General features: G+C 45.1%; 1 protein-coding gene across 9 annotated transcripts in view; it reads left to right on the top strand.

Annotated features, from left to right (window-relative positions):
- LOC119978749 (TOM1-like protein 2) overlaps nt 1–17,042 on the top strand; it is a 130,989-nt gene that overhangs the window by 89,960 nt on the left and 23,987 nt on the right. For 5 of the 9 annotated variants that reach the window (XM_038820592.1, XM_038820589.1, XM_038820590.1 and 2 more), the window contains 2 exons: nt 1,331–1,402; nt 11,534–11,590. The exons of 2 other annotated variants lie outside the window; for them this stretch is intronic. In XM_038820592.1, coding sequence (XP_038676520.1) covers nt 1,331–1,402; nt 11,534–11,590 — 129 coding nt within the window. The remainder of the gene's footprint in view (nt 1–1,330; nt 1,403–11,533; nt 11,591–17,042) is intronic. 2 more of the 9 variants (XM_038820596.1, XM_038820591.1) reach the window with 1 other exon arrangement.

Consider the following 17,042-nt stretch of genomic DNA (forward strand, 5'->3'; position numbering starts at 1 on the left):
CCAACCCACTTCTGATTCCTCCCTTTTTCGATTTTTTTTCCTTGGGCTCAGCTCCATAAACTAGGGGTCACCTCCTTCTCATCTTGCTTTTGCACCTTTTTTTGGAAAAATTCCTGTGGAAATCCAGCTTAAAATCCACAAAAAGACCACCTAGAGCGGGAGCTGCCAAATGTGTGACCTTTCACTCCATGGCCGCCACCGGAAGTCGTCCCACCTCTTCAATCAGAGCTGGGATCGTGGCAGCTTTGTTGCCTCTCAGTGACAATTCTCTACATGTGAGAAGTGTGTCCTTGCAGATTACTTGATTTGTGGAGGAGAGGGGAAATGCAGCCAAGTCCAACGCTGTCCTTCCAATAAAGGTCACCTAGATAGTGATAAGACTGGGGAAATGTGGCTTACTTCTCCCAAACCCAAGAATTCTGAGTACTTGGGCTCAGTGTTTGCAGCACTTCGCCCTGAGCAAGTTCACTCCAAGTCTGTGACCCTGGTCTAGGTAGATTACATGATGCACTTGACTACTGAATTTTGGGGGATGTGGATCATAGCAACATTGAGTATGTATGCACCGAGAAGTGGAATGGCAAAAAGCACGAAAAAAACAAACAATCCCTCCCAAGGTCCAAGCACAAAGGCCCACCCCTCCTCCCTGAACAAATTAACCTTATTCAGGTCACAATTGTCTGAGTAAAGTGGCAACATGAACACTTGGTGCAGAAATGCTGCCGCTGTAACCATCACGGATTAATGGGAGCATAGGACTGTGTTCAAGTATGACTTTTAATATCCTCGGCCTGAGATAAACAAAACAGCTGCTTTGCTGAAGTGTGCAAGCATGATTTGGTAATGTGCTTCTTGGCTAAATACACTTTGATTGAAAGGACTTCCCGTTCAAGTGCACAAATTTGAATTGTTTCTGGTGCTTACGTGTGTACATTTTGTGTCTGAATTTGTTATAGTTTGACCATGTAACCTGTTTATTATTCTAATCAGTTTATACTCTGAATCTTGCCAAACGGATCATTTTGCCAGGGTATGTTATATAAATGATGGTGGAGGAATATTACTAAACAAATAAGTCCTTTATTTTTGGCCTCGTATCAACTTCAAAGTAGAGAATAACCTTTCTCAATCCATTCATGACCATCCATTATTTTTATTATCTTCAAAGTAAAAATTATTACTTCTGTGCAAATATTTGTGTTTTTTTTGGTAAAAATTTTACCAGTGTGGTGAAGATATTCTACAGTAATCTGATGTGGATTTCTCTCTTCCTTCTTGGCTTTGTCCTTTTATTTTAAACTGCGGGGCCTGTGGGAATGTTCTGTAACAGATGCAGCTGAACATTAGAACTGACAATCCAGACATCGAGCCTATAGACAAGTGGCTCATGACACAAGGAATGGTGAGCTTTCACCACTTTGATCTACTGTACCCTGCTAAACAACCTGCAGTACCCCCGTAACAACACCCTTACTGATTCAACACTGCACAGTAAAAGACCAGACAGATGAGTGTATCTATACAGTACAGCATACATTATTCTAAGCCTATTTTATGTTGAAATTTGCACTGTATTGGAGAAGTATGTATATGATTGTATGTCTTCTATACTTACACGAACAAATACTGATTCTTCCAGTGGAAAATACAGCTTGTCCTGGTCTTGGAAAACACTCAGTGCCCTCGACTTCTTACAGTTTGTCACCCAGTGTCAACATTGAGCATTTCAAGGTTAAAGGTAGTGCAGCCAACTACCAAGTCACTTTTCCTTTACCTTACTCCAACAATGTGTCTTAGCACCACCTGGTTAAATCTTTCCACTCCCCAACCTTGCAATCCTTGTGGTCTCGGGACAATAGTAGTGCCTGAAACAAAGCAGTGTGATATTCACTCATGTGCACTAAGCACTAGGTTGAACTACCCAAACTCCTTTCATGTAAAACCATAGAAACTGACAAACAAAGGCTCCTATCTGACTGTTTAGATATTTGGATAACCAAATTAAAATCAACCATTCAGTGCACTGAACCAACAGAAAATGCAGAAAAGTGGTTCATTTTTCTGGTGGGGTGGCAGGGCAGTGGGGAGAAAAACATGTATTTTGTCAGACTTTGTGTTGGGCACCTGGGTGTCTCCATATTCTTTTTGTGTAGCAATCGTAGTCGTCCTCTTCTGATTTAAGCAACAAATAAATTGGTCTTTTACTATACAGTTTGGAATGTATTTTAACAAGATTCCTTTTAACTTAGTATTCATTAACTGTGTTGCACCTACTGATTGTCTAGGTCCTAGAAGCAAATAAACAACTAATAATTTACGTTGTTAAAATAATAATTAAGACATTTTTCATTTTTGAAGAAAGATGTTATTTCTTATTGTATTTGATTGCAACCTGTTTGAGGTTTCTTACTTGCCCTGTATTAAATTCTACACCCTATGATTATGACCGAGTTTTTTACCTACTCTACACTCATCGTTAAATAACCCTCAACTTCTCTAGTTCTCAGCTCTTCCCTGCTCCTTATTCAATGACGCTGAATTCTGAGTTCTTCACAATTCAACAGTATAATTTAAATTGGACTTTGTTTTGTTTCCTTGCCGAATGATCAATTTTCATAATCATCTGTAGATTGACACTGGGCCAATTCTCACATGCAAACAAAGACCTTGTACAGGAGAGATTGCAATGAACCTGAGGTGTACTCTAATCTTATTCTCAATTTTGTTAGTGTAAATGCAACTGCTTCTGTTTTCCAAAGTTGTCCAATTAGAGTAACTGTGTGCATTTAGTGTTGGTTTTATGCTGGGAAAAATTTAGAGGCAAAGCAATGTGAATATTAGCTGAAATGCTGATGAATCCGCTTCATAAAATTGGAATAATGGCATGGATAAAGTATATTTGTTGGTATGGACAGAGCCTTGTGTTGCATAGAAGCATATAGAAAATCACTGGAGGTTCTGGGACAGCATAAGTGGGTCAGGCCCATTCAAGTCCACAATTTTGAGTTAATTTAATGAGCCTCTTAAGGCAGTAGCAGGCTTAGTGTTGTGGTAGTAGGTAAACACAGTACTCTGTACCCTATACTATATGGACCAGGTGGTCCCAAGTTTGATTTCTGGTTTATGTCTTGGCTGGTCTCAGCTGAGATGGTAGTTGATGATGCCATAGTTTGCATGGCATCATTCAGCAAAGGAGAACCAAGAAATTGATTTAAAAATAGAAAATGGAATATGAGAGTAAACTTGTGAGGAACGTAAAAATGGACTGTAAAATCACAAGAATGTAAAAGGGAAAGGTTAGTGAAGAAAGCTATGAACCTACTACAGTCAGAGAATGGAGAATTTATAAGAAAATGGCAGAGAACGAACACATACTTTTTGTGTCTGTCTTCACAGAAGAAGATACAAGAAACTGCCCTGAAATATTGGAGAACCAAAGGACTAGTGAAACTGAGGACCTGAAAAATTAGTATTAGTAAAAGAAATAATGCTGGATAAATTAATGGGACTGAAAGTTGATGAATCTCCTGGACCTGAGTATTTACATCGCAGTGTTTTTGTTTAACAAACAATTTTGTTGAGGTATTTTTTGGCATTGAAAACAGTTACAGATAACAGAAATATGCAAACATCAACGTAAAACCAATACTTCAATCAAACCATAATGCACATACTTGCTCCTCTCCTGTAAACACCACCCGCCTATTTATAAACTTGACATGTCCGAAAGCCAAAGTTCGGTCTTAGGGGGTTTTGAGTCCCTCCATGCCAGCAGTATTCGTCACCGGGCTATCAGGGAAGCAAAGGCCAGAACATCGGCCTCTTTCTCCCCCTGGACTCCCGGGTGTTCCGAAACCCCGAAAATTGCCACCCCTGGACTCATCACCACCTTTGTTTTCAGCACCTTGGGCATGACTCCCGCAAATCCCTCCCAGTACCCCCTAAGCTTAGGGCATGTCCAAAACATGTGAACGTGGTTCGCTGGTCCTCCCGCGCATCTAGCGCACTTGTCCTTTACCCCAAAGAATTTGCTCATCCGAGCTACCGTCATGTGGGCCCGGTGAACGACCTTAAATTGAATCAGGCCGAGCCTGGCACGTGTTGCAGTTGGGTTTACCCTACTCGGGGCTTCCGCCCACAGCCCGTCCTCCATCTCCCCGCCAAGCTCCTCCTCCCATTTGAGTTTCAGTTCCTCTGTCTGGGACTCTTCCCCCTTCAGAAGATGGTAAAAGAGGGGGGAGTGTGGCATTGTTAATCAAGGAAAGTATTACGGCGGTAGAAAGGACGTTTGAGGATTCGTCTACTGAGGTAGTATGGGCCGAGGTTAGGAACAGGAGAGGAGAGGTCACCCTGTTGGGAGTTGTCTATAGACCTCCGAATAGTTCCAGAGATGTAGAGGAAAAGATTGCAAAGATGATTCTCGACAGGAGCGAGAGTAACAGGGTAGTTGTTATGGGGGACTTTAACTTTCCAAATATTGACTGGAAATACTATAGTTTGAGTACTATAGATGGGTCAGTTTTTGTACAGTGTGTGCAGGAGGGTTTTCTGACACCGTATGTAGACAGGCCAACAAGGGGCGAGGCCACATTGGATTTGGTACTGGGTAATGAACCCGGCCAATTGTTAGATTTACATGTAGGTGAGCACTTTGGTGATAGTGATCACAACTCGGTTATGTTTACTTTAGCAATGGGCAGGGATAGGTATATACCGCAAGGCAAGAATTATAGCTGGGGGAAAGGCAATTATGATGCTATTCGGCAAGATTTAGGATGTAGAGGATGGGGAAGGAAACTGCAGGGGATGGGTACAATCGAAATGTGGAGCTTTTTCAAGGAACAGCTAGTGCATGTCCTTGATAAGTATGTACCTGTCAAGCAGGGAGGAAGTTGTCGAGCAAAGGAACCGTGGTTTACTAAGGAAGTTGAAGCACTTGTCAAGAGGAAGAAGAAGGCTTATGTTAGGATGAGACATGAAGGCTCAGTTAGGGCACTTGAGAGTTACAAGTTAGCCAGGAAGGACCTAAAGGGAGAGTTAAGAAGAGCGAGGAGAGGACACGAAAAGTCGTTGGCGGGTAGGATCAAGGAAAACCCTAAGGCTTTCTATAGGTATATCAAGAACAAAAGAATGACTAGAGTAAGATTAGGGCCAATCAAGGATAGTAGTGGAAAGTTGTGTGTGGAATCAGAGGAGATAGGGGAAGCGTTAAATGGATATTTTTTGTCAGTGTTTACACTGGAGAAAGACAATGTTGTCGAGGAGAATACTCTGGTTCAGTCGACCAGGCTAGATGGAATTGGGGTTCAAAAGGAGGAGGTGTTAGCAATTTTGGAAAATGTCAAAATAGATAAGTCCCCTGGGCCAGATGGGATTTATCCTAGGATTCTCTGGGAAGCCAGGGAGGAGATTGCAGAGCCTTTGTCCTTGATCTTTATGTCGTCTTTGTCGACAGGAATAGTGCCAGAAGACTGGAGGGTAGCAAATGTTGTCCCCTTGTTCAAGAAGGGGAATAGAGACAACCCTGGTAATTATAGACCTGTGAGCCTTACTTCGGTTGTGGGTAAAATGTTGGAAAAGGTTATAAGAGATAGGGTTTATAATCATCTAGAAAAGAACAAGTTGATTAGCGATAGGCAACACGGTTTTGTGAAGGGTAGGTCATGCCTCACAAACCTTATTGAGTTTTTTGAGAAGGTGACCAAACAGGTGGATGAGGGTAAAGCGGTTGATGTGGTGTATATGGATTTCAGTAAGGCGTTTGATAAGGTTCCCCACGGTAGGCTATTGCAGAAAATAAGGATGTATGGGCTTGAAGGTGATTTAGCGGTTTGGATCAGTAATTGGCTAGCTGAAAGAAGACAGAGGGTGGTGGTTGATGGCAAATGTTCATCCTGGAGTTCAGTTACTAGTGGTGTACCGCAAGGATCTGTTTTGGGGCCACTGCTGTTTGTCATTTTTATAAATAACCTGGAAGAGGGTGTAGAAGGATGGATTAGTAAATTTGCAGATGACACGAAGGTCGGTGGAGTTGTGGATAGTGCTGAAGGATGTTATAGGATACAGAGGGTCATAGATAAGCTGCAGAGCTGGGCTGAGAGGTGGCAGATGGAGTTTAATGCGGAAAAGTGTGAGGTGGTTCACTTTGGAAGGAGTAACAGGAATGCAGAGTACTGGGCTAATGGCAAGATTCTTGGTAGTGTAGATGAACAGAGAGATCTCGGCATCCAGGTACATAAATCCCTGAAAGTTGCCACCCAGGTTAATAGGGCTGTTAAGGCATATGGTGTGCTAGCCTTTATCAGCAGGGGGATTGAGTTTTGGAGCCACAAGGTCATGCTGCAGCTGTATATAACTCTGGTGCGGCCGCACCTGGAGTACTGCGTGCAGTTCTGGTCACCACATTATAGGAAGGATGTGGAAGCTTTGGAAAAGGTTCAGAGGAGATTTACTAGGATGTTGCCTGGTATGGAGGGACGGTCCTACGAGGAAAGGCTCAGGGACTTGAAGTTGTTTTCGTTAGAGAGGAGAAGGCTGAGAGGTGACTTAATAGAGACATATAAGATAGTCAGAGGGTTAGATAGGGTGGACAGTGAAAGTCTTTTTCCTCGGATGGTGATGACCAACACGAGGGGACATAGCTTTAAATTGAGGGGTGGTAGATATAGGACAGATATCAGAGGCAGTTTCTTTACTCAGAGAGTAGTAGGGGTGTGGAACGCCCTGCCTGCAACAGTAGTAGACTCGCCAACTTTAAGGGCATTTAAGTGGTCACTGGATAGACATATGGATGAAAATGGAATAGTGTAGGTCAGATAGGCTTCAGATGGTTTCACAGGTCGGCGCAACATCGAGGGCCGAAGGGCCCATACTGCGCTGTAATGTTCTATGTTCTATGAGCACCTTGTAAATATCCGAGACTCTACCCTCTCCTCCTTCTCCTCTATAGACTATTCTGTCCTGGATCCCTATTGGCGGGAGGCGTGGGAAGGATGGGACCTGTCTGTGTACAAAGTCCCACATCTGTAAGTCCCTAAAGTCATTTCCCCTTACCAGCCCAAATTTCTCCTCCAAACTCCTCAGACCCGCAAAGCTCCCCTCCAGGAACATATCGCTCACCCCTGCCCGCCGCCATGTTCGAAACCCTCCATCCATGTTCCCGGGGGTGAATCGATGGTTATCACATTGCAGCCCAGACAGACGCACCCATCTCCCCTACATGCCTCCTCTACTGGCCCCATATCCGCAGGGCCGCCCCCACTACCGGGCTGGTGGAGTACCTGGCCGCCGAAAGCGGTAGGGGAGCCGTGGCCAGGGCTGCCAAACTGGTGCCCCTGCACGAAGTCGCCTCCACTCGCTCCCAGATAGACCCCGTACCACCTTCCACTTCCTTATCATGGCTATGTTAGCCGCTCAGTTGTAGTTGATCAGACTCAGCAATGCCAGTCCTCCCTCGCTGCGGCTCCTTTCAAGCATTGCCTTCTTCACCCGCGGGGATTTTCCCGCCCAGACAAAGCTCATGATGATTTTGCCAGTCCTTTTCAAGAAGGACCGTGGGATAATGATCGGGAGGCACTGGAAGATGAACCGGAATCTAGGGAGGATCGTCATCTTTACAGTCTGCACCCTCCCCGCCAGTGACAGCGGGAGTGCATCCCATCTCCGAAACTCCCTCTGCATTTGTTCCACCACTCTAGTCAAATTTAGCTTATGCAACCTGCCCCAGTCTCGTGCCACCTGTATCCCCAAGTACCGGAAACTTTCCCCAACCAGCCTAATTGCAGCTCCTTCAGTCTATTCTCCTGGCCCCTTGCCTGCACCACAAACATCCCACTCTTGGCCATATTTAATTTGTACCCTGAGAACCGGCTGAACTTCCTTAATGTTTCCAGTATATTTTCCATCCCGGCCAGTGGGTCCGATACGGACTGGAGCAGGTCGTCCACCTAGAGAGAGACCCTGTGTTCCACCCCCCCCTTGTCATTTCATTCCACCCCTCCCCTTGTCATTTCATTCCACCCCTTTGCAGCTCTCAATGCAATCGCCAACGGCTCTATGGCCAGCGCGAACAGCAACGAGGAGAGTGGGCATCCCTGTCTGGTCCTGCAATGTAGTCTGAAATAATCTGACATTATCTTGTTCGTCCTAACGCTAGCTTTTGGGGCCTGGTCTGACCCTATTAACCAGTCCTTCCTGAACCCAAACTGTCCAAGCACCTCCCACAAATAGCCCCACTCCACCCGGTCGAAGGCCTTCTCAGCGTCCATTGCCACCACTACCTCCACCTCCTTGCCCGTCGGGGGCATCATGATCACATTAAGCAATCTTCTCAAGTTAGCTGTCAGCTGCCTGCCTTTCACAAACCCTGCCTGATCGACCCCAATCACCTCCGGTATGCAGTCCTCGATTCTAATCGCCAGGAGCGTGGCATCCACATTGATCAGGGAGATTGGCCTATATGACCCGCAGGATTCCGGGTCCTTGTCCCGCTTCAATATCAGCGAGATGGTGGCTTGCGACATCGGCGGCGGCAGGGTCCCTCTGTCCCTTGCCTCATTTAAAAACCCTAGTCAGGACCAGTCCCACTATCTCCGAGAACTTCTTGTAAAACTCTACTGGGTATCCATCTGGCCCCGGGGCTTTCCCTGACTGCATGGCCTTTAGGCCCCCCAATACCTCCTCCGCTCTAATCGGGGGCCCCCAGCCCGTCCGCTAGTCCCCCGCCTACTTTTGGGAAAGTTAGTCCGTCCAGGAACCTTTTCATCTCCTCCGGCTCTTCCGGGGGTTCTTAAGGGTACAGCTTACTATAGAAGTCCTGAAATACCTTATTCAGTCCTGCCGGGTCCTCCACTCTGCTCCCCTCCCCATCAACCACTCTACTTATTTCCCTGGCCGCCTCCCTCTTCCTGAGTTGCTGCGCCAGCAATCTGCTGGCCTTCTCCCCATGCTCATACACCACTCCCCTTGCCTTCCTAAATTGTTCCACGGCCCTACTCGTGGATAGCACCCCCAGTTCCGCCTGCACTCTCCGTCTCTCCCTGAGTAGGTCCTCCCCTGGGGACCCCACATGCTCCTCTATCCGGTAAATCTCCCTAACCAATCTGTCCATTTCTGCTCTATCCGCCCTGACCCTGTGAGCCCGAATTGAGATCAGCTCCCCCCTCGCTACTGCCTTCAGCGTCTCCCACAGGGTCGCTGATGAAACCTCCCCCGTATCATTCACCTGCATGTAAATTTGCATACACTTCCGCAGTCTCTCACAAATCCCCTCCTCCGACAACAATCCTATGTCTAACCTCCATTGCGGGCGTTGGTAATCCCCCCCCCCCCCCCCCCCCCCCCCCCCCCCCCCGACCTGCAGGTCCACCCAATGCGGGGCATGGTCCGAGATAGTGATTGCCGAGTATTCAGTATTCTTTACCTACATCCCAGTGTTGACTGAGGTGGCAATATAGATAGTGGATGCATTGATCATCTTTCAAAATTCTATAGATTCTGGAACAGTGTCCACTGATTAGAAGGTAGCAAATACCTTCTATTTAAGAAAGGAAGGAGGAGAACTGCAGATTTGTTAGTCTGACATCAGTAGTCGGGAATATGCTAGAATCTGTTATAAAGGATGTGATAACGGGCACTCTGAAAATAATGGTGTGATTGGGCAGAGTCGGCATGGATTTATGAAAGGGAAATTCTGATTCACAAACATGTTGGGAGTTTTGAAAGATGTTACGAGCAGGATAGATAAGGGAGAACCAGTGGATATGGTGTGTTTGGATTTTCAGGAAGCTTTGAATAAGGTCCCACATAAATGATTTGTAGGCAAAATTAGAGTACATGGGAATAGAGGTAGTATACTGGCAGGGATTGAGGATTGGATAATGGACAAAAAACGAGAGTAGGAATAAATTGGTAATTTTCAGGTTGGCAGGCTGTGATTGGTGGGGTGCTGCAAGGATTAGTGCTTCGGCTCCAGCCATTCACAATCTATACCAATGATTTGGTTATGGGGACCAAATTTAATCATTTCAAGTTTGTTGATGACACAAAACTTGGCGGGAATATGGGTTGTGAAGACCTTTCTTGGATCTTTTGAATCTTTTATCTGGTGCTGTCTTTTGATTTTATATACGCTAGGTGAATGCCACACATGCAATAACATATTACTGTTTGCCCAGTTTGAACGTGTTGCTGCTCATAGTTAATTATGGGGTTTTTTCTCCCTCTGGCTGAAGCCACCAATTGAATGGAAACTAAAGTATCCCTTTTTTTTACAGGTTGATTTTTCAGTGTTTACAAATTCACTCAATGGGGGTGAAATTGGCCTGCCCAAATTGAATTGGCCGCCCATTTTAATAAAAATCTTGAAACTACGCACACTTCAGTGTACAGTTATCCAGGAAATAGGACAAAATTACCTTTTATTGGAATTTTTCAATAATACAGGAAAACAAATGAAATGGTGGAAAAGGCAACTTTTTGCACCGCTTTATTAAGCTGTTTTTAAGATGATGCGAGTAAAGTTCTGGAATTTGATCTGGGCATATTCATTGTAGTTCAACACAAAAGTCTGTTTCTTGAATTGATGCTTATCTCTAAGAAGCAGATTACAAAAATCTTTGGAACAAAATCTATATAATTTTCTATACATTGACCGTGGCTACCTGAAGCTACAGTAATGTTCAACAATTCCATAATTTTTTATGGCTTAATATTTGCAAAAAACCTCTGTATAACCCACCTCACATGAGAGAATTCATACTTTGCTCACTTTTATAAAACAGAAGTGCACTATTTCTGTGAGGAAGTGCCTTACTGCTCCATCATGCCTTGCCTAACATCATGGCTCACATTGGAAACTCAGTGTATGGGGATCTGAGAGTGCATGCTATATAATCTCTGGCATGATGTTTGAGCCCTAAAATGCTGCATCAATCACAATTTATTTAGAAAAGCATCTCTAAGTAACCTTATAACACAGACTCTATCTGTAGAGTATCAGATAGCCACAAACGCATACCAAAGCTATGCCCTGGAATAAAGATACAAGCTAACACAAAACAATGATACAACTCTACAAAGCCCATCATCACGAAGAAGGCAGGAGACTCAACATCCCCAACATAGCTAAACCCCATGGACTAAAAAAAACTATTCCCCCCCCCCAATTCGATGCACTGCTTCCAATATGATGGTGAACATATAAATACTGAGTAGTTTTTCAAAATAAACGTACCATTCTCTTTTGTTTTGAAGAATTTTTAAAGTGACAATGTAAAATGTTTTCTCCAGTGTATGCCTCATTGAGGGTCATCTTTGTTTCCAAAAGATGCCCTCAGCTGGTTCATGTACTCATTTTAATTTTTGAATCATTGTTGAAACTTGGTGTGTTTTTATTATGAATTCTTTTATTGTGTTTTTATATTTTGGTGAATTGTCTTTTTTATGGATCTTCATTCCCATTCTAAGTTTTGTTTTTTCTTTTTTTCTTTTAATGTTATGTTTACTTTGGTTTGGTTTTCCCATTGCTGTGTAGATTCCTGTCGCAAAGTCTATCATGGACGATGTTGAAGAATGGCTCAGCACTGATGTGGTATGGGGCTTTTGCTTTTTTTTTTTTTGCTTTGAATAGAAGTTCTCTCAGTACCACTTTTTTCTCTTTTTTTTCACTCCCATCTCCCGCACCCACCAAATGATTGCCTCAGGAATGATTACATGGTGCTCCTACCTAACTAAATAAAATCTAAAACACACCAGAATGTGAAATACACAGACTTGTGGTTTGAATTACATTCTGTTCTTTAAGTATTGGCTTGCAAAGGAATATCCAGCCACTTGTTATCAATAGGGGGAGGGGATTCTGCCTGTTTGCGTGTGTATATTCTTACACGTGCACAAGCTGCTTTGATAGAATTCTACATTCCAAAACCATTCATGAGTCTTGCTGTATAGCTCATAGACCTTAATACTGACTCTGACATAAATTGAAAATGCTGTCACTGTGAGAGACCGGAAGAGATTACAACATACTCACTCCAAACTGAGATCCAGGTAAAAATCTTTTTCTTCTCATTGCATCAACTATTCACAGACTGACATTGACTAAGACTAGATAAATTAGGCCAATGTTCTAAAACTACTGGCAGAGTGTTTATAACACATTGGCAGCATTTTCCGTTGCAGAGTTTAAGTGGAAATTTGGGACTGGTCCTCACTGGCATTGGGAGCAGCGCCCAAGTGCGAATCACAGTCCTTTGGCATGCAAATATGTGCAGGGCGGCAAGTGCATTGGATTCCCATCACTTTCTGACTCAGGCCGCCGTTCGGAAAAGTCGTCCAGATACAAATCCTGTGACAGGCCCCACCTCCCGCACAGCAGAAGTGTCAACCACCACAGAAATAATGGGTAAACCACCCCCACACCTCACTACGTAAGAGTGACCACACTCGCCAGTACCCCTGCCCTTCAACCACCCTTCAGTCCCTGCCCCCGGCATTGCCACCAATGCACTGACACATGGTACTGACACTCTGGCAGTGACACCCTAGCCAAGCATGATGGACTCGAGGGGGAGGGTCAAACTAAGTGCTGTGGTTACAAATTAGGAAATGATGTGGTCAGGAGCTGTTAATCATGGGTATTTATAAACAGTGTGGTTAGGATCAATGGAGGGTACTTGACATGCATTCAAGCGTGAAAGGAAAGATAAATAAACAACCTCCCAGCGGCTGTATCTGATAAGTTGTCAATCTCAGGCTAGTAAAAGGTACTGCTCTATGAAATCGAATGGATACTTAGCATTCCAAAGAATCGCACGGGACCTCCAGCCTTTTCAAGTGTTAAAGGCTTTCTAGGAAGGCTCTGACACTTCAAAAATCTGCAGGGTGCAATCCTCCGGCCACGTTATGCTGGAGAAGCAGCTTGCCGTGGCGCAGCATGGCAGGTGAAAGCCGGGAGACCCTGCACCCGGGATCTACCCTGTTCGCAACATCTTGCGAGATTCAACACAATCTGTGAGACGTTGCAAGTGGAATCCCGCACATATTGGGCGGGATCACCTTTTAGCAAATCTGCACATTAGAGCGAGGCAGTAAGCCATTGCTTCTAGAATAAACCCAACTACTTCATTTTTATGTTATATCTTCAGTTGCTGCATGATTCATGGATAGATAAGCTAAAATCATCAGTATAGTTCATACTACACTTTGTTTTTTGTCCAAGGCAATGCATACTGAAATATTAATTCTCATCAGATTTTTATTAAATATTAATTCTAATCAAAAAATTATATCTCTGTTTAAATTGGTTACACACTTACGGGCAGGAGAGAAAGTTGAAGTGCAAGAGCCTTTTTGCAACCTTATCCAAGGGAGTAATGATTCATAGATGGCTCTCACGTGATATGTCAGAAAGAAAGTATCCTCTAATTACTTTTGAAGTACACATGTATTTTGTTTAAGTCCACAGCCCATTATCTAAGGAAAGATAAATTGGCATTGGAGACGGTCCAAGAAGATTCACTGGGTTGATCCTGGATCTAAAATAGATGGGGCCTGTACTCTGGTTTAGCTCACTGAGCTAAATCGCTGGCTTTTAAAGCAGACCAAGCAGGCCAACAGCACGGTTCGAATCCCGTACCAGCCTCCCCGGACAGGTGCCGGAATGTGGCGACTAGGGGCTTTTCACAGTAACTTAATTAAAGCCTACTCGTGACAATAAGCGATTTTCATTTCACTGGAGATTAGAAAAATGAGAAGTGGGCGGCAAAGCGGTTCGCACTGCTGCCTCATGGCGCTGAGGACCCGGGTTCGATCCCGGGCCCGGGCCACTGTCCGTGTGGAGTTTATACATTCTCCCGTGTTTACATGGCTTTCACTCCCACAACCCAAAAGATGTGCAGGCTAGGTGGAGTGGCTATACTAAATTGCCCCTTAATTTGGGAAAAAAATTAATTGTATATTCTAAATTTATTTATTTTTTAAATGAGAGGCAACCTTATTGCGACATACAGAATTCTCGGGGGCTTGACCAGGTAGATCCTGAGGAGTTGTTTTTCCCCCCCTTAGGAGAGTCCAGGACAAGTCATAACCTCCAAGTAAGGGGTCACCCATTTAAGACCGAGATGAAGAGTAACTTCTTCTGAGGGTTGCGAATTTGTGGAAGTCTTAACTGCAGAGAGCTGTAGAGGCTGGGTCATTGAGTATGTCCAAGGGTGAGATACAGATTTCTAATCAGTATGGGAATCTAGGGTTATTGAGATAAGGCAGGAAAGCGGAGTTGAACCAAATAGTTAGCACTGCTGCCTTACAGGGACCCGGGTTTGATTCCGCCCCTGGGCGACTGTCTGGTGGTAACAAGTTCTCCCCATGCCTGTGTGGGTTTCCTCCGAGTGATTGGGTTCCTGCCACAGTCCAAAGATGTGCAGGTGAGGTGGATTGGCTATGCTAAATTGCCCCTTAGTGTTCAATAGCTATGTGGAGTTGCAGATTAGGCCACGGTAGGGCACTATTTTGGAGAGTCTGTACAGATGTAATGGCTGAATGGCCTCCTTCTGCACCGTAGAGATTCTATGATTATCATTTTAGATCAGTCATGTCTTTGAATGGAAGCAAATTTCTGGTAGGGGACAAGGTGGCTCCCACTAGAATGCTACACTTTTAGCCCTTTCCTTTTTAGCTCCAGTCGGTATTTTCTTTTGAAAACCCACATATTTAATAGGATAAGGATCGTATATAAGTGAAATGCCCAGAAAGGTTGGAGGAAAAAGGCAGAATTGGCCTCTCTGGGCTCGTTAGCGGAAAAGATGGTGGAGGCAGCCTCTAGGGCACCGGCCACTCCACAAATGGCAGAGATGCTTACGATTGCCACAGAATTTGACAAACACTGCCGGTTGTGTCTGGGGACCTTCCTTTGCAAATCGATGGAAGAGACCTTGGCTCCCATCCGAATGGCTTTGGAGAGGATCAATAAAAAGGTGAAGACCCATGGCCTGGAGGTGGCCCCTCCGAAGCTTAGAGACCAGAATGCCTCACTGGAAGCGAGGGATATCTCAGGGGACCAAAACAAATACATTTCTGAAGGCCCTGGTGAATGATTTGGAGAATTGTTCCAGGGAGGTGGGGGCGCAGTGGCATTGTCACTGGACTAATAAAGCAGAGACCCAGAGTAATGATCTGGGGACCCAGGTTCAAATCCTGCCACTGCAGATGGTGAAATTTTAATTCCATAAAGATTTGGAATTAAAAATGTCAATTGTCAGGAAAAACTCATCTGGTTCACTAATGTCCTTTAGGGAAGGAAATCTGCCGTCCTTACCTGGTCTGGCCTACACATGACTCCAGATCCACAGCAATGTGGTTGCCTCTTAACTGCCCCCTCAAGATAAATTGGGGATGGATAATAAATGCTGGCTCAGCCAGCGATGCCCATGTCCCATGAACAATTTAAAAATAAAATAAATTGTGGGGTAGCTGGAGGGAATGGAAGGCTCGACTCCGACGGAGTATTTTGCGGAGATGTTCGGGAAGATGGTGAGGGAGAGTGGATCCACGTACGCTTCTGGGTTGGATCAAGCCCACCGTACACTACGGCAGAAGCCTCGCCCTGAGGAACCACCATGTGTGGTAATTGTGAAGTTTCATGGCTTCAAAGAAAAGGAGCAGATCCTGAGATGGGTGAGGGAGCATCAAGGCTAAAAATGGGAAAGCCACACCATCGGGTTCTACCAGGACGTGATAGCAGAGCTGGTGACGTAAAGGGCTTTGTCTAACAAGCCAAGGCTGCCCTGTGCAAAAGTGGAGCCCATGTGGGATGGTGTGCTGGGTGCAGCTAAGAGTGACTTTTCAGGGAAAGGATTATCATTTTGTTGCGGCAAAAGATGTGGACTCCTTTGTAAAGAAACAGGTTAGGCACGGTATGATTGAGCACTGAGACACACCATGTTATTCGGGTAGATACGGGGCCTCCGTGGGGAATGCCCAGACGAGGCCACACTTAGTCCTGTTCTCTGCACTGAGGAGCTCCTCTTGACCCTGCAGAGTGACCCCCAAACTCTCAAAAAGGGGGTCCTTGGGTCCCCACCTCACCCATGCCGGCTTTTCACAGTAACTTCATTGCAGTGTTAACGTAAGCCTACTTGTGACACAAATAAAGATTGTTATTACTCTCCAGGCCTGATCCACAGTGAGAGGAAAATGCCAGCATGGCACCTTGGCAGTGCCCTGCCAGCTGGCAGTGCCAAGCACCTGGGGGCCTCCAATCCCCTGGGAGACCATCCAGTGCCGTTCCTTCTTGCTCCCATTTGTGGAAACCAGCACTGAATGGCACTTGCCCAAGATCACCAAGGCAAAATCATCATCCTATCGCCTTGGGTAGATTGTGGAAGTGCATAATAGAGTAAGCTTAGTGGTCTCACTCTAATATGCAGATTTGCCAAAGCGTGTCTGCCCACAATGGGCAGATTCATCTCGCGAAATCACGTCAGATCTTGCGAGGCATGTTGAGCCAGATAGATTCCGGAAGAAGGACCTCTTGGCATCTACTGCCCGTGTTGCGCCAAGCTGCCTTTCGGGCGTAACGCAGCCAGTAGATCGCACCCTTCACTTTTATTCACTCTTAGAAGTAGCCACTCTGCTAACCGAAGAGCTTGCTAATGGTTGACTGCAGCGCATTATAGTAGTTCTGTTTGGGATAATAAGCTTAGTGTTCTTGTTTGGTTTAGGTTTATTAGAAGATGGATGTAGCAGTGTAGGAGGAAGAGGGGGGTGGGAGTGGGGGTAGTTTGCTGATGGTGACTGCAGGTTTTTCTTTGTTTAGTCTTGTGAGTGGGTTTGGTGCCCATCTTGGATGGACCTAGTTGCTGTACCTTCTATGTATCTGCTGGATAATCCCTCTTTGTGGAAATGGCTGATTCTGGATTTGGCGGGGTGAAGGATGTCAGGGGGTTGGATGGCCCAGTGGAAAGGTAGAGGGCATTTGCTCACCTTAAAATTTAAACTCCGACTTGGTATTTCTGCAAAGGCTCACTTGCTGGTCAGAGACCAGA

This window comes from Scyliorhinus canicula, chromosome 15, assembly GCF_902713615.1.
Source record: "Scyliorhinus canicula chromosome 15, sScyCan1.1, whole genome shotgun sequence".
NCBI lineage: Eukaryota > Metazoa > Chordata > Chondrichthyes > Carcharhiniformes > Scyliorhinidae > Scyliorhinus > Scyliorhinus canicula.